We start from the raw sequence: 24455 nt of genomic DNA, 5'->3' as shown, positions 1-24455 counted from the left end.
AAGGAAAGGTATACCCATCTGAATGCAGAGTTCCAAAGAATAGCAAGGAGAGATAAGAAAGCCTTCCTCAATGATCAGTGCAAAGAAATAGAGGAAATCTACAATGGGACAGACTAGAGATCTCTTCAAGAAAATTAGAGATACCAAGGGAACATTTCATGCAAAGATGGGCTCAATAAAGGACAGAAATGGTAGGGACCTGACAGAAGCAGAAGATATCAAGAAGAGGTGGCAAAAATATACAGAAGAACTGTACAAAAAAGAGCTTCATGACCAAGATAATCACGATGGTGTGTCACCTAGAGCTAGACATCCTGGAATGTGAAGTCAAGTGGGCCTTAGGAAGCATCACTACAAACAAAGCTAGTGGAGGTGATGGAATTCCAGTTGAGCTATTTCAAATCCTGAAAGATGATGCTGTGAATGTGCTGCACTCAATATGTCAGCAAATTTGGAAAACTCAGCAGTGGCCACAGGACTGGAAAAGGTCAGTTTTCATTCCAATCCCAAAGAAAGGCAATGCCAAAGAATGCTCAAACTACCACACAATTGTACTCATCTCACACGCTAGTAAAGTAATGCTCAAAATTCTCCAAGCCAGGCTTCAGCAACACATGAACTGTGAACTTCCAGATGTTCAAGCTGGTTTTAGAAAAGGCAGAGGAACCAGAGATCAAATTGCCAACATCTGCTGGATCATCAAAAAAGCAAGAGAGTTCCAGAAAGACATCTATTTCTGCTTTATTGACTATGCCAAAACCTTTGACTGTGTGGATCACAATAAACTATGGAAAATTCTGAAACAGATGGGAATACCAGACCACCTGACCTGTCTCTTGAGAAACCTGTAGGCAGGTCAGGAAGCAACAGTTAGAACTGGACATGGAACAACAGACTGGCTCCAAATAAGAAAAGGAGTACGTCAAGGCTGTATATTGTCACCCTGCTTATTTAACTTATATGCAGAGTACATCATGAGAAACGCTGGGCTGGAAGAAGCACAAGCTGGAATCAAGATTGCTGGGAGAAATATCAATAACCTCAGATATGCAGAAGACACCACCCTTATAGTAGAAAGTGAAGAGGAACTAAAGAGCCTCTTGATGAAAGTGAAAGTGGAGAGTGAAAAAGTTGGCTTAAAGCTCAACATTCAGAAAACGAAGATCATGGCATCTGGTCCCATCACTTCATGGGAAATAGATGGGGAAACAGTGGAAACGGTGGCTGGCTTTATTTTATGGGCTCCAGAATCACTGCAGATGGTGACTGCAGCCATAAAATTAAAAGACTCTTGCTCCCTGGAAGAAAAGCTATGACCAACCTAGACAGCATATTACAAAGCAGAGACATTACTTTGCCAATGAAGGTCCATCTAGTCAAAGCTATGGTTTTTCCAGTAGTCATGTATGGATGTGAGAGTTGGACTATAAAGAAAGCTGAGCACTGACGAATTGATGCTTTTGAACTGTGGTGTTGGAGAAGACTCTTGAAAGTCCCTTGGACTGCAAGGACATCCAACCAGTCCATCCTAAAGGAATTCAGTCCTGAATATTCATCGGAAGGACAGATGCTGAAGCTGAAATCCCAATACTTTGGCCACCTGATGTGAAGAGCTGACTCCTTGGAAAAGACCCTGATGCTGGGAAGGATTGAAGGCAGGAGGAGAAGGGGACAACAGAGGATGAGATGGTTGGATGGCATCGCCGACTCAATGGACATGAGTTTGAGTAAACTCCAGGAGTTGGTGATTGACAGGGAGGCCTAGTGTGGTGTGGTCCATGGGGTGACAAAGAGTCAGACATGACTGAGCGACTGAACTGAACTAAACTGAATAGGTGTTTGTTTTAAAAATTTAGCTAAAGTGTAAGCATAAAAACACAGAAGAAAACTGGCTAACATTTTCATGCCTGGAACTGAACTCCCCTGAATGTAGAAAACTGTTAAGAATTACAAAATATCATGATAAAAAAAATTGCTGGCTCCATGGATATCGGGCTAAGGTTTTCTGAGAAGATTAGAGATATAAGAGACTTGTTATGGGGTCTGCTTGTGAAGGATGAAGAAGGAGCTGGAGATGGCGGGGAGCACCCGCAGACCATTGAGCAGCCGCCACTGTGCAAAAAGGAGGGTCATGCCTGGACAACCTCTAGACTGCAAGACAATCCCAATGAAAGTTTGACTGGACCACGTAAGTCCTTAAGACAAAGTCAACTGCAAGAGGAAACCCTAATCTGGCAGGAATGGGCCTGCGAAAATATGCCTGCAGTATGCCATCATTGACTGGCTGCAGCCCTGGAGCCGTGCAACCTCAGCCTGTAGGGGATATAGACGGACAGCAGCACACAGGGTCAGAGAACTAGGCATTTCCCAGCAGAAGAGCGGCCGCTGTGTTTCCACAGCCACCACACTGCAGGCAGAGGAAGCACTGCCAGAGGAAGCATCACAGATTCAGCATTTAGGTCTTGTTTGGCGACTATTTGGCCTGTGATTTTTAGACGACTTAGCTTTGAGCCTTAATTTCTTCATCTGAACAATCAAAATAATAACTGCTGCCTAGATTATGGCAAAGAATTAGTAAAAAGATCATAGGCAATGGGTGTGAAAGTGCTTTGAAAAAGCACAGTAAAGCCAGAAAAAACAAAAAAACAAAAAACTCAAAACTGTAAATATTATGGAAAGGTTTTGCCCAAAGGCCGCAATTAGATTAAAGGAAAGAAACACCAATGTGATGTTAGAATCAAGGATATGGGATTTTTATTAAAGAAAAGCGCCATTAATCAACTTTCTTTCCAGACCAACTTTCATTTCTCTTTAAACATCTGACATACACCTCCAGTCCTACAGTTGGACTCTAAATATTCGTGCGTTCATTTATCAGTTCATTGCCTCAGCAAATATTTATTGAGTACCTAGTAAATGCCAGGGCCTCATTAGCCACTGGGGTTACAGAATAAAACAAGCCCCGTACAGAATAAATGTTTACACTACCACATGTGTGAATGGGATTGGTGACTGTGAGTGGACCAGTGACCAGAAATTATTTTTTCATTTCCTTTATAGATACTCTTTTATGGCATTAGCTACAGATGAGAACCATGTGAAAAACTGTCTTTATCAATTTTCCTTCTTGAAACTGCAGATTGTTCTCTGGCAGCCAGTAGCAGCTGAATATATTGTGAAGGGATACGAAGTCCATTTTTTTGTGAATGCATCTGATGTAAGCAATGTGAAAGCCCATTTAAATGCGAGCAGAATTCCATTCAGGTAGGCTTAATTCCATATTTATTGAGTAACTATTATAAGCACTAGGAAATGGAAACCTGCTCCAGAATTCTTGCCTGAAAAATTCCATGGACAGAGGAGGCTGGTGGGCTACAGTCCATGGAGTCACCAAGAGTCAGACACGACTAGCACCTGAGCATACAGACATTATAAGCACCTGTGATGCATTTGGGGCTTCCCAGGGGGCACAGTGGTAAAGAAACCTGCCAATGCAAGAGACTCAGGTTTGACTGCTGGATCAGGACGATCCCCTGACACAGGAAATGGCACCCCACTCCAGTATTCTTGCCTGGAAAATTCCATGGACTGAGGAGCCTGGTGGGCTACAGTTCGTGGGGCTGCAAAGAGTTGGACATGACTGAGCAACTGAGCACACACACACGCAACACACACCGTGCATTTGCTAGTGGATGGTCTCATTGCTTCCTAGAAAAATGTATACTTACATTAAGCATGCCACATGGAAATCTCTGGAATGGACTTGTGATGAAGCCCAAGAGGCTGGCTCCATGACCTTGAATGAGTGGTTTACTGCTCAAGACCTTGGTCCCTTGTCTGAAATGGACTGTTAGACTCAGTGATCTGTGGAGCCTCTTATGGTTTCTCCCAGTTCCTTCTTAAAATTCCTCTACTCTCTTCCTGGACTTAGGAAGCAAAATGTCATTCACTTTAGTAGGCTTTGTGATATCACTTAAAAAAGCAGCTGCTAAAGGGAATTTTGCTTCAAGAGGTCAGCAAGCATTCTGGAATGTCTGGCTCTAAACTAAAATATGCATTAGGTATGCTTTCTGTTCAAAGCCCATGCCTTCTTCCTTTTAGAGTCTCCTGTCCATATCTCCTTTCTCATCCATTACCCAAGCATCAGTGTTTTCCTGCCGCCCTAGCACTTCCTGGATGCCAAGCAATCTTTGGATAACGTATTATGATTATTATAATAACATGTTATTAGTATCTGATGCCTTTCAGGAAAGGTACTGAGCTTTTCTATACATTGTATCTTTTAACCCTTATTAAACCCTGTGAGGTAGATACTATCCTCACTGTGTGTAAGAAAAAATGTTTCAGATTTACAAAGGAATTTCTCAAGGTCAACCAGCTAGAATGTGGCACATCCAGGACTCTAACTCAGAACTTTCTGATGTCAAAGTCTTGGCTTTTACCTGTTGGTCTAAACAAAAGTCTGAGCCACCAGGGAAGCCCCTGGAGAAGGGAATGGCTACTCACTCCCCTATTCTTGGCTGGAGAATTCCATGCAAGAGAATTCCTCTTCCATGGAGTCACAAAGAGTTGGACACGACTGAACAACTAACTCTAAATAAAAGTACAGAAAGCTTTATTAGAATGGCAGCTAACTTTTTCTTGTTCATTCCAGGTGACAGAATGGCTCAATTTCGTCTTAGTTAAAATGTTTGTGCCTAAGTTAACTGTGTGACCCCTTGCAAGAGGAATTAAATGAGATCACTTTCCTATACCTTCCTTATTCCTGTGTTCATTTAAAAGGCATTAATAAGTCACCATCAAGAAATGTTGATGATGTTGGAGAAAGGGTCAGGTTTTGAAGGCCCTGAAAGCATACTCTACAGGAGCCACTGTCTCTTCAGCGCCCATGCGGCTCTATGCAGAGGGCTTGTGAATTTCAGCCCGTCATGCTAGTGGTGTTTTCACCTTGAGCTTGCTAGATTTCTTAGTGACTTTCCCCCCACACTTGCCTGTTGTGTCTGCGATGGGCCACGAGGGAAAATTAGAGCCCTGTTTGGAAACCAGCTCATACTCTTGTTTCATCACCCAGGGTCCTGGTGGAAAATGTGGAAGATCTTATCCGGCAGCAGACTTCCAATGACACCATCAGCCCCCGGGCATCCTCCTCCTACTATGAACAGTATCACTCACTAAATGAGGTAAGTTGTCAACGTTTCTCTCCAAACTGCCTGTTTTCATTGAATGAGCATTGCCATTTCAGCCATGGGACATTATTAGAGAATCATAATTAGTGGAAGAGGGTGAAAAAAAATCACTATTAGATTGATTATACAGAGGTAATTGGTCCTTTTGTAGACATCTTGCCTGGAAAGATTGCATCATATTTTGGACTTTGCCCCTCTAAGCAGGCTATTTGTCCATAGCTAAGAATATCTCTGATTGTCAGGAGTAACACTACATTCTAAGGAACAACAGAAAATTAGAAAATAAGACCTTTTTATTGAAACTGCCACACACACAAAAAATAGCACTCCAGCCATTATCCTAAATGAATTCTTACTGAATAACTGCCACATTATCTCACTGAATTAAAGGAATTTATTCACTTATATTTAGGATGCAAAAGTGTTTAAGTGTATTTTATTCTTTTCAGAAGGAACCTGTTTAAAATACTAATAGTAATATTAATGATTATGATGATGCCTGTATTTTAATATTTAAGAAATTGGTTTCTTTTCCTCTTAGTACTTACGGGTTCCAATTTTCCTAGAGGAAACCTAAGCTTGATACCATGTTCAGTTGACCTCAATAAGCTTTCACATCATACTTTAAGAGCCATTTCCCCGTATTTGTTCCCTTAAAGGCTAAACCCCTTTCTTTTCAATATAATACTCTCCAAGTAGTACAAAATCCCTTGATACCTTTTATTCTTTCATAGGAGTACTGCTATATTCCTTAATAGAAGTTGTGTTTTTTTTTTTTATCATTTTTGGCTAGGCGCCCAGAAACTGTTAAGAACCATATCCATACTTTTGTGACATCTAACACTTAAATAATAAGCATCAATTTTCTATTTAATCTTCAAACGCATCTGTTCCTTTCCAGTTAGTTAAACCAGAACTCAGTCTTCCCTAGTGGCGCAGATGGTAAAGAATCTGCCTTCAATGCAGGAGAACTGGGTTCGATCCCTGGGTCGAGAAGATCCCCTGGAGAAGGGAATGGCTACCCACTCCAGTTTTCTTGCCTGGAGAATTCCAGAGACAGAGGAGCTGTCAGGCTACAGTCCATGGGGTCGCAAAATGTTGGACATGACTGAGTGGCTAACACTTTCTTTCAAACCAGAGATCAGCAGGCTTCTAGGACTGATGTGCCAGGCTGGTGGACGGGGATCTTAACATTTCAGCCCTCTCCTTTCTCTCTCTTACCTTGACTTTGTCTGTTCCACCTAAACTATCTCCATCCAGCAGCCTACATCAGCCCTGCATGAGTAACCTTGAGGCCTGGAGTTGAGAGGTTGGGTAGGCAGGATTTACAAGTGGAGAAGGTGACAGTGTCACTGCTGTGTTGGGTTTGGTGGGAAGAACGAGATGCCTTAAACAGAAGTATTTAAAATATGTTGCTGGGTTTTTCCTGGCAGACCAGGAAAAATTCCTTGCGTTAAGTGCCAAGGGCCTAGGTTCAATCCATGGTCAGGGAATTAAGATCCCACAAGCTGTGTAGTGCAGCCTAACTAAATAAACAAAGGATTTGAACATTTAAAAAGAGTATTTTTGGGGGTATATTTTAAATATTTTGTTCAAAGAGGTTATTTATTTTTTTTCTTATCCTCTCCCCAGGAAAGAGTTGGAAAGACATGGGAGGAAAACAGTATTAGTTAGCCACAGTAGTAGTAGTGTTAGTCACTCAGTCTTGTTCGACTCTTTGTAACCCATGGACTGTAGCCCGCCAGGCTCCTCCATCCATGGGATTCTGTAGGCAAGAATACTGGAGTGGGTTGTCATTCCCTTCTCCAGGGCAACTTCTTGACCCAAGGATTGAGCCTGGGTCTCCTGCGTTGCAGGCAGATTCTTTACCACCTGAGCTACTGTCTGTTGTAACAAAGTGCCATTTATTGAGTGGCTTAGACAACAGAAATTTATTCTCTCACAGTTCTGGAGGTTGGAAGTCCAAGAACAAGGTGTCAGGAGAGCTGGTTTGTTCTGAGACATCTCTCCTTGGCTTGTGGATGGCCACCTCCTCACATGGCCTTTTCTTAGTGTGCGCACATCCCTGAAGTCTCGCTGACCATTGTAGTCTCCACTTCCTATTAGAATCCCAGTCGGGTTGGGTTGGGGCCCACACTGACACTTCAGTGCAACTTAATTACCACTTTAAAGGCCCTGTCTCCAAATACAGTCATGTTCTAAGGTATTGGGGATTAATATACACATTTGAGGGGGAACACAATTCATTTCATCACAATGACATTTCAGAAAACAGTTTGGACATCTTCATCCTTCCCATCCTGAATCTTTTCTAAGAGGTTTGTAGCAATTGCGACAATCTTTCTCCCCCAAATTCTGCCTTTCTTCCCCTTCAGCTCTGCTCTTCAGTCCACATTCATGTTCACTTGGAGAGCAAAAGGGGTTTCTTTTGTCATTGACTCTCACTAGGAAATTTTAAGTAAGCTACAGTAGGGGAGAAAAACAAATGACCAAAAAACACGTCTTAAAACAAATGGCAAAAGAAGAGCATTATTCAAAGGATGTAACCTTGATTATTGCAGATTAGATTTAAAGTTTTCTATAAAGCTGCCTTACTATAATTAATATAATACAGCCTCCCTTGTTGGAGGAAATCTACTGAACTGTCAGTGCTGTAACACAAAATAGGTGGATGGAGCAGTTCTCTTAGATGTGTGCGTGCCTTAGAAGAGTAGCACAGTAAACAGAGGAAATCACAGATGGTTAAATTTTCAACACCACAGACACTGACAGCATTGGTACTTGGCAGCAGGTAGACCTTCCAGAAGCATCTTAATTCCTCACACAGAACAACCCATCACACATACCACTCGTCCTAGTTACGCTCCTGTAAGAAGACCCAAGGATAAATGGTACTCCTCTTCCCTTCAGCTAGGACTGCTATTTGAAATTACCTTCAGCAAATTTCCTAGAAACGAGGCCAAGGGTTGGTTATTTCCATTACAAAAGGTGTAAACATTTTTAAATGGCCCCTGAGAAGTTGGTCTACTTTAAAACATGATCAGGCTCCACCACTCAACACCTGCTTTGAAGTGGGGGCTAGCCTAAAGTCAGGACTAGAAATTTATTTGTTTGTTTCCTTCTACTATAATCTTGTCAGAATCGCAAACCACTAGACTTCCACCTAGGAGAGAGTTTTAGAATCAAACTCCTTCCCTGGATAGAAGAGATTCTTTTTTCCTCCAGACTGTTCTCCCCTTTGCTTCTCATCATTTCACACCCCTTGTTGTGAGTCCACAAGTCTCCACTGGGAAAAAAAGGCAGCTCCATTTATCCTGTGCAAAGACAGTGCCCGGGGCTTCCTTAGGTTACCCTTGAAAAGTGAATATTTTTTTTTAAATCTCATATAAAAATGAACTCTTGAATGGTAAATAGGATTTCATACACAGAGGTGAGGATTTGACATTATCAGCCTTTAAAAATAACTTAAGGAGTTATCCTTTAAAGATGATATTTCCCTACTTTGTCGTAAGTTTCTTAGTACATTTCCACTTTCCCTAAACCTTGATACTTCTCAAAAGTTTAATTTTATTGATTTTCCTAAGCAGCAGAAGAAACACTCTGCCTCAAGTGTTTTAGTTCCTCTTTATCTCCACAAAATTTTTTCTAGAGGGATAACCCTTCCTGGAAGAATTTGTCTGTTTCCTTTGTCAGGGAAATGCTTTGAACTTGCTCTGTGACCACTGGTTTCTGCTTTGATAGATCTATTCTTGGATAGAAGTTATGACTGAGCGGTATCCTGATATGGTTGAAAAAATCCACATTGGATCCTCATACGAGAAGTACCCACTTTATGTTTTAAAGGTATGGGAAGAGTCATTGATTTTTCAACTTTGGGGAGGTATTAATTCTCCAGTGGTGCTTGTTATTACTTGGATTTTCTTTTGAGTTCTGGAAATATGTGTATTACAAATGATCCTCAACTTTAATATCCAGATCTTCAGTGATTGGTGATTACCTTTAAATTGTTTTCCTTTGCTACTACAGTGTTGACCTAAGAGTAGTAACCTCAGTTTTAGAATCTACTCTGTGACATAGATAAGTCATTTAACCTTTCTGGGTTTCAATGCCTACCTTCATAAAACAAGGAGAGTGGTCTGGATTATCTTTCAAGTCCTCTTTTATTTATACCACCACAACCACCACCCTCAGCACCACCACTGACTGACTGACTTAGGCCAAAAAAAAGGAAAGGGATCTGTTTTGAATAAACATTGACATTACTATAGTTTTTAGAACCAAAGGAGTTGAACAACAGGAACTAGGAAAGAATAGGAACCAGAGCAATGCTGGGATTCTTGGCAGTAGGGCTGATATGACCGTTTCTGCTTCAGTTACCATCTGTTTGGTTATTTATTCTCAGTTGAACAAACTGGTCTTAGTAAAGTCAGTGAATTGGGCCACAGGAAGAATATTGGGAACCATGAAACCAAACTGATTTCTGCCTGTTCATTTCTAATTCTGCAGTTCTGTTGCTATTTTTAAAACCACTCTTTCTCCTAAAAAAAAAAAAAAAAATTAAAAAGAAGGTCTGAAAAAATTTAATTATTGGAGAAATACATTTGATTTAGTAAAATTTCATTCACACATGGTTTCCTCACATGTTCTAAACTGTGAGAGGTGAAGCTCTTTGATTGTCCAAAGATAAAATTTGGAGTCAGGATTTCTGGGTTTTAATCTGTTCTGATGAGAGCTTGCAGTACAAAGTCAGACCCTAGGCAACATTGGGTTCTCTTGGCAGCTGAGTTAGTCTACTGGGCTGGATCCATGTAATCATGGCATACCCACCTATGACATTTACTTTTTGCCCTGTTGTATGTACTGTTTGGAACTTGTGTTTCTGGGACCTGATATACATGTTGGAAAACCATGCTTCCTGCAAGCTTTAGTCCCAGTCTCAATCAAGGATGTGCACATCATGGGAGTCCCTAGGGTTCCTCAGTGTCAGAATGGGTACCAAGAGAATTTGCTCAGCCACAGTTAAACAGAAGGTCGAATAAAGCAACTAGTCGAAACAACTCAGGATTGTCTTTTAAGTTGAGGAGATTAAATCAGTTGGGAAATTCTCTTTGTACAATTTGATCCTTTGTGGCCAAAGCTTTCCACACTTGCCTTTTTGTTGGACATCAGTAACTTCAGGTTTGTTAAGAAGAAAACTCCCTGAGTGGTATAGATGGCAATTTAAAAATGGAACCCTCTCTTTTTCTTGCTTTGGAATTCCAACCCCACATATTTCTTTGATTTTGCAACACTCTTCTCCCTTCCCTCCATACTCTAAAATTGTGTAATATTTAAAAGTAGATGAATGATGATTCATTTTATATAGAGGTGTTTGTGAGAATTCTTCTAAAGTCATCAAAGGCTATCATTGAAGACAAGTTGGTAGTCTTATTCCAGAAAGTTGGCGGCTTACACTAGTACCCTAGATGGTAAATCAGAATAAGGTCTCTGTCCCCAGACCTGTTGATAATAAATTGATGTCAAGTTAGATGTGTGTTTATTTTTGTGTGAAATAAGGAATGATCTACACGTTAAATAAAAGTGTGCACCCTGGGAAAATGGTGAGGGAGTCCAAGGTTGTCTTAGGCACCACTAACTTCCCTCTCCCAAGCCTTTCTTTGTGCCCACTTCCCACAGAGAGCTGCCCACCCAACACAGGCTCATTTCATTCTAACTGCAGTGAGAAGATATGGCCTGAAGCACTAGTTCTTGGGTCTCTACTTCTGCAATTTCTCATGTAGCTCTGGTATCATCGGGTATTTGTTTAGGAATAAAAAGAATTTTAAACCAAGAATTTTCCAAGGAATGAAGAGAATAGGGGATATTTCATAGATTTGCTAAAAGGATGAAATCGAAGCCCTGGTATTCAGGAAGTTATTATCCTAAAGCTGCTTCTTACTTGTTTTTTGATTTTCTCTGAGCAGGTTTCTAAAAAAGAACAAAGGGCCAAAAATGCCATGTGGATTGACTGTGGAATCCACGCCAGAGAGTGGATCTCTCCTGCTTTCTGCTTGTGGTTCGTGGGCTCTGTAAGTATTCACATTCTCTGAAAGCCCAGAGCTTCTCAGGATGTGGCCTCAGACCACTTGCAGTAGATTCAACTGGCCTGTTTATTAGATGCGTTTTCCTAGGTCACCTCCTAGAATTCTCAGCTTGAAATCTCTGGGGGTGAGACTTGGGAATCTACAATGATCTCATGCTTCTTAGGTGACTTTCATGCATATTGAGAACCATGAATTTAAGCATTTAAATTACCCTAAAGATTATCTGCCTTATCTTTTCTACATTTCCAGCTGGTACTAAACACTGGCTTCCCCAGTGGCTCAGATGGTAAAGGATCTGCCTAAAATATGAGAGGCCTGGGTTCGATCCCTGGGTTGGGAAGGTCCCCTGGAGAAGGGCATGGCAACCCACTCCAGTATTCTTGCCTGGAGAATCCTCATGGACAGTGGAGCCTGGTGAGTTACAGTCCCTGGGGTCACAAAGAGTTGGACACGACTGAGTGACTAAGCACACAAACACTGGAGGGCTTCCCTGGTGGCTAATATGGTAAAAGAATCGGCCTGTAATGCAGGAGACCTGGGTTTGATCCCTCGATTGAGAAGATCACCTGGAGAAGAGAATGTCTACCCACTTCAGTATTCTTGCCCAAAGAATTCCATGGACAGAGAGAGCCTGGCAGGGTACAGTCCATGGGGTCGCAACGAGTTGGACATGACTGAGTAACTAACACACTTTTCAAACACTGCAGCATAATTAAGAAATAGTATCAGGAAATGGCAACCCACTCCAGTATTCTTGCCTGGAAAATCCCATGGACAGAGGAGCCTGGAAGGATACAGTCCATGGGGTTGCAAAGAGTTGGATGTGACTGAGCGACTGAGCATACACACCTGCAGTTGTAATACATTTACTAACTAAAAGAAAGAACTGAAGCAATTGTCTAAATTGAGTCCCAATTAATTTTTTTCTTTTGCTTTGAATTATCCAGGTATCTTTTGCCATATTCTGCTCTTAGAAATTGAACATAAAGTACCCCATTGCAGAGCAGATTATATTTTTTTTCCATATATCGTAGTAGGTACTTTTGTCCCTAAAGAAGGCCTTGTAATCAAAAAAATCCATGTATGAGACAAAGAGTATGTCATAATAGTAAAAATTATAATGACTGTAAATCTATATAACAAATGAAAACAGTAAAAATCACTTTTCTGTTCCCTATAACTATATTTTTTTGGCCCACTTAATCAGTGCTCAACATCCGCTTCCTGCATTGGAAATTTAAATTAATGCTGCAGGTTTAAACTGAAATACAACTCTGGGGTCCAGAGAGGACTTAAACAGTACCTACTATTGGGTTAAATAGGTTCTTACCATTGGATAAGGTCTAAATTATTCATCCACACACTAAGACTTGGATAGCTCTTTGTTGTATTTTTAATGGTCATGAGAACGATAGCTTATTTCAGAATCTTCCATTCAAAATGTCTTATATGCTTTTATGTACAGATTTATTCTTTGTCGAATGGTTATTGGTTAACTTGTTGGCAGGCATTGTTATTCTTGTCTAGGATTATAAGAAAGACAAAGCTTCAGTGTCCCCCAGGCAAAGAGAGCTGAGCGATCGTCTGTCACGGGATGGGAATTAGTCAAGCCTTTATCTCCTGCCCTCTAATTGCTCACTCGCTCTTGTGCTCTCTCCTCTGCCACCCTTGCTCCTCATCTTTATTCTTGTTTTTTGCTTTTTTAACTGCAAGACAGTGGTTTCAGTTATATTACTTATCTTTCTGGTGAATCATTCCATCAACGAACATTTATGTGTTGTCTTTGTATGTCAGACATTATTTCTGTAGCGATTATCCTCACTGAGTGATTCATTCACTAGATATAGAACCATAACTGTAAATATATTTATAGATTACTGTGAAAACTCATCAGAAAACATATGCTTGGAGAGCCCCGTGATACACAGATTAAATTCATGGTAAAGAATTAGATTCATGAACATGTTCAACTTGGTTGAAAATGTTATTTTTAAAAATCGTGTCTTTCAACACAGTTAAAATACACCAAGTCAGAATTTTAAGGCTTATAGAGAGAGATTACATGACTTCAGGATCATGATTAAATATCTAGATGGCATACTTTTGAAGTATAAATAACTGGATAAATGGCAGATATGAAAATATTTTTATAAATAACAACATCATTCACAAAGTTAATTAAGAATATTGATTTCGCCCTGGTAGCTCAGATGGTAAAGCATCTGCCTACAATGCAGGAGACCTGGGTTCAATCCCTGGGTCGGGAAGATCCCTGGAGAAGGAAATGGCAACCCACTCCAGTACCTTTGCCTGGAAAATTCCATGGATGGAGGAGCCTGGTAGGCTTCAGTCCATGGGATTGCAAAGATTTGGACACGACTGAGCAACTTCACTGGTTCACTATCCCTCCTTGTTTTATATTTTATTTATTTTAGGTAGGATTTTTTCAGCGAAATATATGACTTTAACCATTTGGTTTTTATTTATTTAAAAATATTTTGATTATGTATTTATTTGGCTGCGTTGGGTCTTAGTTGCTGCACTTGGAATCTTAAGTTTTGGTGTGCAGGATTTTTTTTTTTTTTCTTTTCAGTTGTGGCAGGTCAACTCTTAGTTGCAGCATGTGGAATCTAGTTTCCTAGCCAGGGATCAAACCTGGGCCCCCTACATTTAAAGTGTAGAGTCTTGGTTGGTGGACAACTAGGGAAGCCCCTCCAACCACTTTTTCTTATTGAAGCATAGTTGGTTTACAATGTTGTGTTAGTTTCAGGTACACAGAAAAGTGAATCAGTTTTATATACTTTTTTTCAGATTATTTTCCCTTATAGATTATTAGAAAATATTGAGTATAGTTTCCTGTGCTATACAGTAGATCTTTGTTATCTATTTTATATATAGTAGTGTTCAGAGAAGGCAATGGTACTCCACTCCAGTACTCTTGCCTGGAAAATCCCATGGATGGAGGAGCCTGGTAGTCTGCAGTCCACGGGGTCGCTAAGAGTCGGACACAACTGAGCGACTTCACTTTCACTTTTCACTTTCATGCATTGGAGAAGGAAATGGCAACCCACGCCAGTGTTCTTGCCTGGAGAATCCCAGGGACGGGGAAGCCTGGTGGGCTGCCATCTATGGGGTTGTACAGAGTCGGACACGACTGAAGAGACTTAGCAGCAGCAGCAGCAGCAGCAGCAGTGTGTATATGTTAATCCCAAACTGCTAATTTGTTCCTCCCCCACTTCCCCTTTGGTAACCATTAGTTTATTTTCTATGTCTCTGTATGTAACCCTACCTTTAATCCCCACATGCCTGAAGGAAACACAGGTTGCCCCATTACCAAGTTCCCTTGGCCAATCAGAAAAATACCCCAGGTCCTGAGGATCCTGAAACGTTACCTGACTAATCCATTCAGGTCATCCTTCCACTGGGGCCCACATCTCCACTTACAGGCGTTAAGAAGTCTCCTCATTGCAGTTTCTCTCTACTCTCCCTTTCCTCATCCGTTCCTCTGAGGTCCTGGTTTCATTCTGTTGTTGCTCCACAGATTGTCACCGATTCCCACTTGCTCTGGACTGTCATCTTCTTTAATCAAAGACCTGAAGAGGCTCTCCATCAGTCCAGATGGTGCCTTTGTGCATAATCAAAAGGGGGCATGCACTGCTGAAACAATCAGCTCCCCATATGCCAAAAAAAAAAAAAAAGAATCTGGACTCCTATCTCACACCATATGCAAATATTGACTAAAAGTGGATCAGACACCTAAGTTTAAAAGCTACAATTACAAAAATCTTAGAAGAAAATTTAGAAGTAGTGAATCTTTGTAATTTTGGATTAGGCAACGAACTATTAGATCTGACACCAAGAGCATAGCAACCAAACAAAAAAGAGATAAATGAGACTCTATCAAAATTTGGGAGAATGGCATAAAAACCTTTCTGGTTTTCAAAGGACACTATCCAGAAAGCTAAAAGACAACTCACAAAATGGGAGAAAATCTTTGCAAATTATAGATGATGAGGGACTCATATCCAAAATATATAAATAAATTTAACAAATAAACAATGCAAAGATAAATAATCTAGTTTTTAAATGGGCAAAATATCTGAAAAGACAATTCTCAGAGAAGATATACAAATAGTCAATAAGCATATGAAAAGATGCTCAACAGCATTAGTCATTAGGGAAATGTGAGTCAAAACCACAGAGATACATACCACTTCCTACCCAATGAAGTGAAGTGAAGTAAAAGTCGCTCAGTCATGTCCAACTCTTTGCGACTTCATGGACTATACAGTCCATGGAATTCTCCAGGCCAGAATACTGGAGTGGGTAGCTGTTCCCTTCTCCAGGGGATCTTCCCAACCCACGGATTGAACTCAGGCCTCCTCCATTGCAGGCGGATTCTTTACCAGCTGAGCCACAAGGGAAGCCCTCCTACCCAATAGGATGACAAAAATTTTTAAATAGCAAATAACAAATATTGGTAAGAGTGTGGAAAAACTGGAACTCTTATCCATTGCTGTTGGGATCATAAAATGGTGCAACCATGTTAGAAAACAGTTTGACAGTTCCTCGAAAGTTTGAGCATAGAGTTTCCATTTGACCCAGCAATTCCGCTCAGGTATATAGCCAAGAGACTTGAACACGTATGTTTACAAATGTTCATAGCAACAGTATTCATAAGTCCCAAACTGGAAACAGGGACTTCCCTGGCAGTCCAGTGCTTAAGAGTCCATGCTTCTAAAGCAGGGGGCACCATTCAATCCCTGGTTGGGGAAATAAGATCCCATATGCTGCATGCTGCAGCCAAAAAATTGAAAAAAAAAAAAAAAAGTAGAAACAATCCAAATGTCCATCAGCTTATGAGTGGATAAAGAAAATGTGGCATATCCTTATAATGCACTACCATTCAGCAATGAGAAGGAATGAAGTACTGATTCAGGCTATAACATGGATGAATCTTGAAAACATTTTGCTGAGTGATAGAAGTCAGACAGAAAAGGCCATATATTTGATTATTCCACTTACATGAAAGGTCTAGAATGGGCAAATGCACAGAGACAGAAAGTTGATTAATGGTTGCCAGAGGCTGGGGGAAGAGAAGGGAGAAAGGGGTAACTCCTAAGGGAGTTTTTTGTATTGATGGGGATTGTGAGAGCTGGACCGTAAAGAAGGCAGAATGCCAAAGAATTGATGATTTAGAACTGTGGTGCTGGAGAAGACTCCTGAAAGTCCCTCGGACAGCAAGGAGATCAAACCAGTCAATCTTAAGGGAGATCAACCCTGAATATTCACTGGAAGGACTGATGCTGAAGCTGAAGTTCTGGTATTTTGGTCATCTGATGCGGACAGAGTACTCACTGGAAAAATCCCTAATGCTGGGAAAGATTGAGGGCAGAAGGAGAAGAGGGCATCAGAGGATGAGATGGCTGGACAGCATCACCGATGTAATGATCATGAACTTGGGCAAACTCTGGTAGATGGTGAGGGACAGGGAGGTCTGGTGTGCTGCCGTCCATGGGGTCACAGAGTCGGACACGACTGGGTGACCGAACAACAGCAACATTGATGGGGGTGGTGATGAAAATATCGTATAATTGGACAGCGGTGATGGTTGCTTAATTCTGTGAAATATAAAACCTGCTGAACTATGCACTTTAAAATGCTGAATTTTCCGGTATATGAATAATGTCTCAATAAATTGTTAAAAAATAATAGGTCCCCCTTCCTCTGGGATTCCAGCTGCAGCCCCACATGATGCTGTATTTCAGCTCTCACTCACCCTTTCTGTTTGGAGCCCTGCTTATTAAACAAATTTCTGGGCTAATATTTGATCTTCTCTCAGAGACTAACTTTTTGCTGAAAGACTTCCATCCAACCATTGCTAAAGTAGGAAGGAAATAAGGAGAATGAAAAAGACAAAGAAACTGACCATGACATACCTATTAAAAGTCCAGCAATCGCTGTAGAAATAAAAATGATACTTTCTCATTTTAAAGAAAATAAGATCTCCCAATTTTTTTCTGATAATGAATGCGACATTATTATTGAAAAAAATGACTCTAACATAAATTTACTGATTTATAGCATAAAAATGATTTCACTAGTTGCTCAACTACTTAAAGTATTACTTCTTTCGTTCTATAAAATTGCTTCCTTTTCATTAAGCTTTTCTTTCTGACCTATAGAGGGCCAAAAATTAACTTGTACTTTTTCTTTCCTTTCTCCCATATTTAGTAAGCGGTTCAGTTCAGTTCAGTTCAGTCACTCAGTCGTGTTCGACTCCTTGCGACCTGATGAATCTCAGCATGCCAGGCCTCCCTATCCATCACCATCTCCCGGAGTTCACTCAAACTCACATCCATCGAGTTGGTGATGCCATCCAGCCATCTCATCCTCTGTAGGCCCCTTCTCCTCCTGCCCCCAATCCCTCCCAGCATCAGAGTCTTTTCCAATGAGTCAACTCTTAGCATGAGGTGGAGTTTCAGCTTTAGCATCATTCCTTGCAAAGAACACCCAGGATTGATCTCCTTCAGAATGGACTGGTTGGATCTCCTTGCAGTCCAAGGGACTCTCAAGAGTCCTCTCCAACACCACAGTTCAAAAGCATCAATTCTTCTGTGCTCAGCCTTCTTCACAGTCCAACTCTCACATCCATTACATGACCACTGGAAAAACCACAGCCTTGACTAGACGGACCTTTGTTGGCAAAGTAATGTCTCTGCTTTTCAATATGCTATCTAGGTTGGTTATAACTTTTTTTCCAAGGAGTAAGTGTATTTTAATTTTATGGCTGCAATCACCATCTGCAGTGATTTTTGAGCCCAAGAAAATAAAGTCTGACACTGTTTCCCCATCTATTTCCCATGAAGTGATGGGACCAGATGCCATGATCTTCGTTTTCTGAATGTTGAGCTTTAAGCCAACTTTTTCACTCTCCTCTTTGACTTTCATCAAGAGGCTTTTTAGTTCCTCTTCACTTTCTGCCATAAGGGTGGTGTCATCTGCATATCTGAGGTTATTAATATTTCTCCCATATCTGAGGTTATTAATATTTCTCCCTGGAATCTTGATTCCAGCTTGTGCTTCTTCCAGTCCAGCGTTTCTCATGATGTACTCTGCATATAAGTTAAATAAGTAGGGTGACAATATACAGCCTTGACATACTCCTTTCCCTATTTGGAACCAGTCTGTTGTTCCATGTCCAGTTCTAACTGTTGCTTCCTGACCTGCATACAAATTTCTCAAGAGGCAGGTCAGGTGGTCTGGTATTCCCATCTCTTTCAGAATTTTCCATAGTTTATTGTGATCCACACAGTCAAAGTCTTTGGCGTAGTCAATAAAACAGAAATAGATGTTTTTCTGGAACTCTCTTGCTTTTTAGATGATTACCTATGGCAAATAATTTAAATTTGACTATTATGGTTGTTCTAGGGAGATAAGGATATAGTATTTTAAATATTTAAAGAAAAATGGTAACATTTAGCTATAGCAAATGTAAGATTTAGAAGACATTTTTCTTGGATATTAGCCCCTTATTGATCATATCATTTGCAAATATTTTCTCACATTCAGTAGGTTGTCTTCTTGTTTTGTTGATGGTTTCCTTTGTGGGTGTATGTGAACCTGTATTATACACCTGTAACTTATATAAAATTATACAGCAACTATCCTTCAATTTTTTAAAAAGACATTTTTCTTCTATCAATAATGAAAAATGTTTCTTAACAAACTCTTTTGAGTAAGTTTAAATCAGCAAAAAATTGTGAACTAATTCACGAATTTAAATGTAGCAATGTAACCACAAATGAAGAATTCATGCCAAAGCTTTGTTGTTGTTTAGTCACTAAGTTGTGTTCGACTCTTTTGGGACCCCATGGACTGTAGCCCACCAGGCTCTTCTGTCCATGTGATTTCCCAGGCAAGAATACTAAAGTAGGCTGCCATACCCTTCTCCAGGGGATCTTCTCAGCCCAGTCATCTAACGCTCCTGCGTCTCCTGCATTAGCCATGCAGGTTCTTTACCTCTAAGTCACCAGATGAAGTCATTTAACTACCTGAAATTTGTCTTTGTGGTTCTCCTGCATCTATAGTCAGTCATTTGGGGATTAACTTCTTAGTCACTGGAATGTGGATGTCCTTGGATCATGTGAAAATATGCGACCCTAGCTGGGTATGAATCTAAAGCACAGAAGAGCAGTGTCAGATAATGTCTGATAGGAAACTCATAGTCAGTACCTAGGAAAAGCTACCACCTACTTTAAAGCCAAATGACTGAATGCTTGGGAAATACACTCAATTCTAGCAAACATTTAGCTCACGACTTATAAGATAATGCAGAAAATATTATCTAGACATGTCTGGGAATGAGACAAGGTTAGTTTAAGTGGTGACTGATGCAGATTATTATAAAAAGAGTAGAAATATATCTAGGTTTTGTTTCCTTAAATCTTTGTGGTGGGCTTTATGTATTAATAAAGAATTCTGTTTCTTGAAGGAAGTTTTAGAAAACATATAGTTCTGTCTTCTGACTCCATTAAATAGGAGGACCAGTTGTCCCATGTCCAGGACATTCACCATCACTTGTCAGAGTAGTCGGAAAAGGCAATGGCACCCCACTCCAGTGCTCTTGCCTGGAAAATCCCATGGACAGAGGAGCCTGGTAGGCTGCAGTCCATGGGGTCGCTAAGAGTCGGACACGACTGAGTGACTTAGTAGTAGTAGTAGTCAGCATAGTACCCTAAGTCTAGACTTTTCAAGGAATTAATACTCTTCCTGAAAGTTAAATGTGCAAATCTAAATGTCAAATTAAAAAAAAAAAACAAACCATAGACCAAGTTTAGTGGATGTTAGCTAGATGGATATTAACTAGACTTATTGCGGTGATTCCTTCACTATATATACAAATATTGAATCATTAGGTAATACACCTGAACCTAATATAGTTGACCCTTAAACATGCAGTGGTTAGGCGCACCCACCCTCCATACACTCAAAAATCCTCACATAAGTTTATGTGTGTTTATAAGTAGACCCTCCATCTGTGCACAGTTCTGCCTATGTGAATTCAATGAACTGCAGATCGTGTAGTTCTCTAGTACTTAATATTGAAAAAAATGTCTACAAGTGGACCCACACAGTTCAAACCTGTGTTGTTCCAGGATTATGTGTCAATTATATCTCAATTAAAAAAAAGAAACAGGCTAAGTTTAAAAGGAGGTAAATGATGCGTTATCAAATATACTTGGTTTAATCCGTAGGTAACTTATTACTACGGGAAAGAAAAGATGTATACCAATCTTCTGAAGCACATGGATTTCTATATTATGCCAGTGGTTAATGTGGATGGTTATGACTACACATGGAAAAAGGTAGGTGAAGGCAAAGAAAACAAAACACACTCCTTTAGAGCATACAGGATACACAGACAGAATTATTCATAGAATCCTGGATCCCAGCATAATGGTTTTATTATGAAAAAAAATTGTTTAATTCATTATGGGAAAGTTCAAACATATATGAGTGGAAATAATTGTATGGTAAACTTTGATGTGCTTATCACACAGCGAATCAATTCATGGCCAATCTTTTTTCATCTGTATCCCCAACTCCCTTCTATCTTACCCATATCCTTTTGAAGCAAATCTCAGATATCATTTCATCAATGAATATTTCAGGATGCATCTAACTGAGGTTTTAAAAAATAGCAATACAATTATACCTAAAAGTGAACAATAATTATTTACTATCATAAAATTTCTAATCAGTATTTAAATTTCCTATCATACCACAGCTTTTTAAAAATGTTCATTTCTTTGGTGCAGGATCCAAATAAGGTTGATATATTGTGATTGCTTTATAGCCTTTATTTTTATTTTAATCCATAGATTCTCTCCCCATATCTCTTTTTCTCTATTTCCCTGCAACTTGTTTCACTGAAGAAGAGAGTTTCCTGCCTGGATTTACTCATCATGTTGCCGTGTTGTAGTTTAACACGTTCCTTTGTCCTCTGTATTTTCTGAAACTTGATATTTGGATTCTGGAAGATTAATAAGATGTAGGTTTGGCTTTTTTGGCAAGGCTACTTCATTGTAATGGGGTGTTTTCCCAGCAAGAGTGGCGCAGGTCTGGTTTTATCTCTTTTTTGATGTTAGCCGCCTTGATACATGGTGCCCCCATCCGTTCATTCTTACTAGTTGTTTGGATGGTATTTTGATTTATAAAAATCATGAATTGCAAGAATTAGAACGGCATTCTAATGGAATGTGCATCAGAACAGAATTGCACGCTAATCAATGTGCAAATTTAATCCTAGTACGCTTTAACTCAATCATGAACATATGTAGGAGTATATTGGTCAGTCTTGTCTACACTGGAAACCGTTTTAATCCAACAGCATCATGATTCACATAAAATTACTCAAGCAATATGAAGTACGGCCCTTTCTACTTTAATGAGGAGCACATAAAACTCTGGCCTGTACACTTCTGCAAACTTCTTGCTTGAGTTTATTAATAGGTGTGTGTGTGTCCAAGTGCAGGCATATAAAAACTTCAATTTTCTGACTTGTGAATGTTGGTTGAAATAAATTAATTCTTGTGTGTAAAAAAAAAAAAGAAAAAGAGTACATTGTAAAGAACTAAACTCTAATAATAATTTTTTATTAAAAATTTTTTAAATTATAAAAACAGTCAAACATATATGAAAAACATACTTGAATAGCACATTTGAACACTCAGGGGAATGGGCATAATTGCTGTGATTAGAAACATAAGGAATTATACAGGAATTATTTTATGTAGTGGTTAATTTAAGCAGAAGAGATGGGAATGGTGAAGGAGATTGATGAAAAATCTCAGGGAAGCTGAATACTGTGAACAAAAGTTTTTAGGTAGGAATGAGCAAACCCTGAACTAGGTAAATGGGAAATACCTTGTATAGTATCTAACATAAAATTGGAGTTCAATAAGTGGTCACATTTATAGATTGCTATTACAATAAATTTATGCCTTCACTGGACTCCCAGTGGAGAGTTCAGCCACGCTTTAGATAGTCTTACTCTGCAACCGTCCTTTGTATCTTAACTCTGCCAACTAACTCCTGAAGTATGAGAACCCAATTTCCTCAGAGCAACTGTTGCTGCCAGACTCACAGGCCTGGGGTTGGAAACAGACCGGGAGGCTGGGCAGAAGGGTTGGTGGAATAGGGGAAGGGTGCCATGGCATCCCAACCCGGAACTCAAACAAAGTCTATGCAACTGTTTACAAGACTAAATTCCCAGATTACCCCAAGAACCCAATGGGCTATTTTTGCTTTACATTTAGAAACCGGAGTTGAATCACTACAATCACAGGCACCATCAAACTAGAGATATTTTCTGCTTCCTGTAGGTTTTAAGTGAATGTTGGATTCAATCTAAAAAGAGCGCTGAAACTCATGATTCAACAACATTGTATTATCATCATCAAACTTGCTAAAAGACTTGATCTTAATCGTTTCCACCACAAAAAAGAGAGAATTAATGTGACAGGTTAGAAGTGCTAATTATCCCAATAGTAGTAATCATAATATGTAAATAAATCAAATGAGCATGTTGAACATCTTTAATTTATACAATGTTGTATGTCAAATACATTTCAATTAAAAAAAAAAGAAACTCATGACTCATAGTTTTGAGTTGAAACACCAAGTTATTTTACTTTTCTTAGAACGACAGAAGATAGAAAATGGCAATGCATAAAATTAAAGGAAACGAGACCTAACAAGAAGGCCAGTAAGCAGCCTACAAAAACCAGCTGACATTTTTTTTTTTTTTGGTAGGTCAAAGCTCATCAAATATCACCATTTCATTTGATTCAAGTTTGAGTGAACCCAATTAAGACCTGAATAGAACAGGGGCCATGCAAGAAGTACTGTGAAGACAGTGACCGGGTGAAGAGATGGGGTTAAAGGAGAGAAACACAACACTGGCCACTTTGTCATCAAAAGTGGCGTCTTTTCTAAACCACAAACATGGGTGCTCTGGTAATCTGTGTTTTGTTTATTTAGGATCGAATGTGGAGAAAGAATCGTTCTTTACATGAAAAAAATGCTTGTGTCGGAACAGACCTGAACAGGAACTTTGCCTCCAAACACTGGTGTGGTAGGTTGTTTGCTTAAACTCTAGCAACGTCTCTTCATTTAAAAGGCAATATTCCTAAAAACCCATTGCTGCTGCTGCTGCTGCTAAGTCACTTTAGTCGTGTTCGACTCTGTGCGACCCCAGAGACAGAAGCCCACCGGATTCCCCCATCCCTGGGATTCTCCAGGCAAGAACACTAGAGTGGGTTGCCATTTCCTTCTCCAATGCATGAAAGTGAAAAGTGAAAGTGAAGTCACTCAGTTGTGTCCGACTCTTTGCAACCCCATGGACTGCAGCCTACCATTAATTCAAGCTAATTAGAGGGGAGGACTATCTGAATCAGGAAATAATTGAAATAAGAAACTTTTTGCTTAATGCAATGATGTGAAGGTTGGCTAAAATCAGCAGAACATCCTTAACCTGTGCTCCCTGTTTTAATAGCCATGTCTTTAAAAGAAGCCAGTTGGACCAGTTCTGTAAGGTTCTTTCTAGCTTCAAAGTTCTAAAATTCTTTTTCTCTAGAATCATAAGGGATTGACCGCTAAATCTCCTACTTTCATAAACAAATAGCTTTCATTATGGGGATATCAAAGACAAGAGTTGGATAGGTACCTCTCGTTTTCAATTGTTTAGGAAAATATTTACTTCTATAGTGTTGCAAAACCTTTGTTTGTTTGTTTGGCTTGTGAAATCTTAGTTTTCCCGACGAGGACTAGGGATCAGACCTGTACCCCCTGCAGTAGAAGTGCAGAGTCCTCACCATTGGATGGCCAGGGAAGTCCCCAAACATTTTGTGTTCCCTCTTACCATTCACTTTCTTAAGTTCTTTCTTTCATGAATATCATAAACAGAAACTTGTGTTCAGCACAGTAGGAATTCCTTGTTCCTTGATTCAAATGAGTTACAGTACTCAGTGAACACTGACTTGGGCTTTCAAGGATATTGTCTGCTCTCAGGGAGGTAGGTGTTAGTTCGCCCACTCTCCAAGGATATTTCATAGTTGCTACATTTGGGAAACAACTACAAAGCTAAACAATGAGCTGGAATCATCTATATTTTTGAAAGTGG

General features: G+C 39.8%; 1 protein-coding gene across 2 annotated transcripts in view; it reads left to right on the top strand.

Annotated features, from left to right (window-relative positions):
• The window catches only part of CPB2 (carboxypeptidase B2), a 57763-nt gene that overhangs the window by 16873 nt on the left and 16435 nt on the right, over window positions 1-24455 (top strand). Inside the window, exons 3-8 of one of the 2 annotated variants that reach the window (XM_019971242.2) lie at window positions 3140-3264; window positions 5072-5180; window positions 8928-9029; window positions 11150-11254; window positions 20527-20637; window positions 23315-23408. In XM_019971242.2, coding sequence (XP_019826801.1) covers window positions 3140-3264; window positions 5072-5180; window positions 8928-9029; window positions 11150-11254; window positions 20527-20637; window positions 23315-23408 — 646 coding nt within the window. The remainder of the gene's footprint in view (window positions 1-3139; window positions 3265-5071; window positions 5181-8927; window positions 9030-11149; window positions 11255-20526; window positions 20638-23314; window positions 23409-24455) is intronic. The other variant, XM_019971243.2, reaches the window with a different exon arrangement.

This window comes from Bos indicus, chromosome 12 (assembly GCF_029378745.1).
Source record: "Bos indicus isolate NIAB-ARS_2022 breed Sahiwal x Tharparkar chromosome 12, NIAB-ARS_B.indTharparkar_mat_pri_1.0, whole genome shotgun sequence".
NCBI classification, from domain to species: domain Eukaryota; kingdom Metazoa; phylum Chordata; class Mammalia; order Artiodactyla; family Bovidae; genus Bos; species Bos indicus.
Note: the sequence above shows the minus strand (reverse complement) of the source record. Positions and strands in the feature narration are given on the sequence as shown.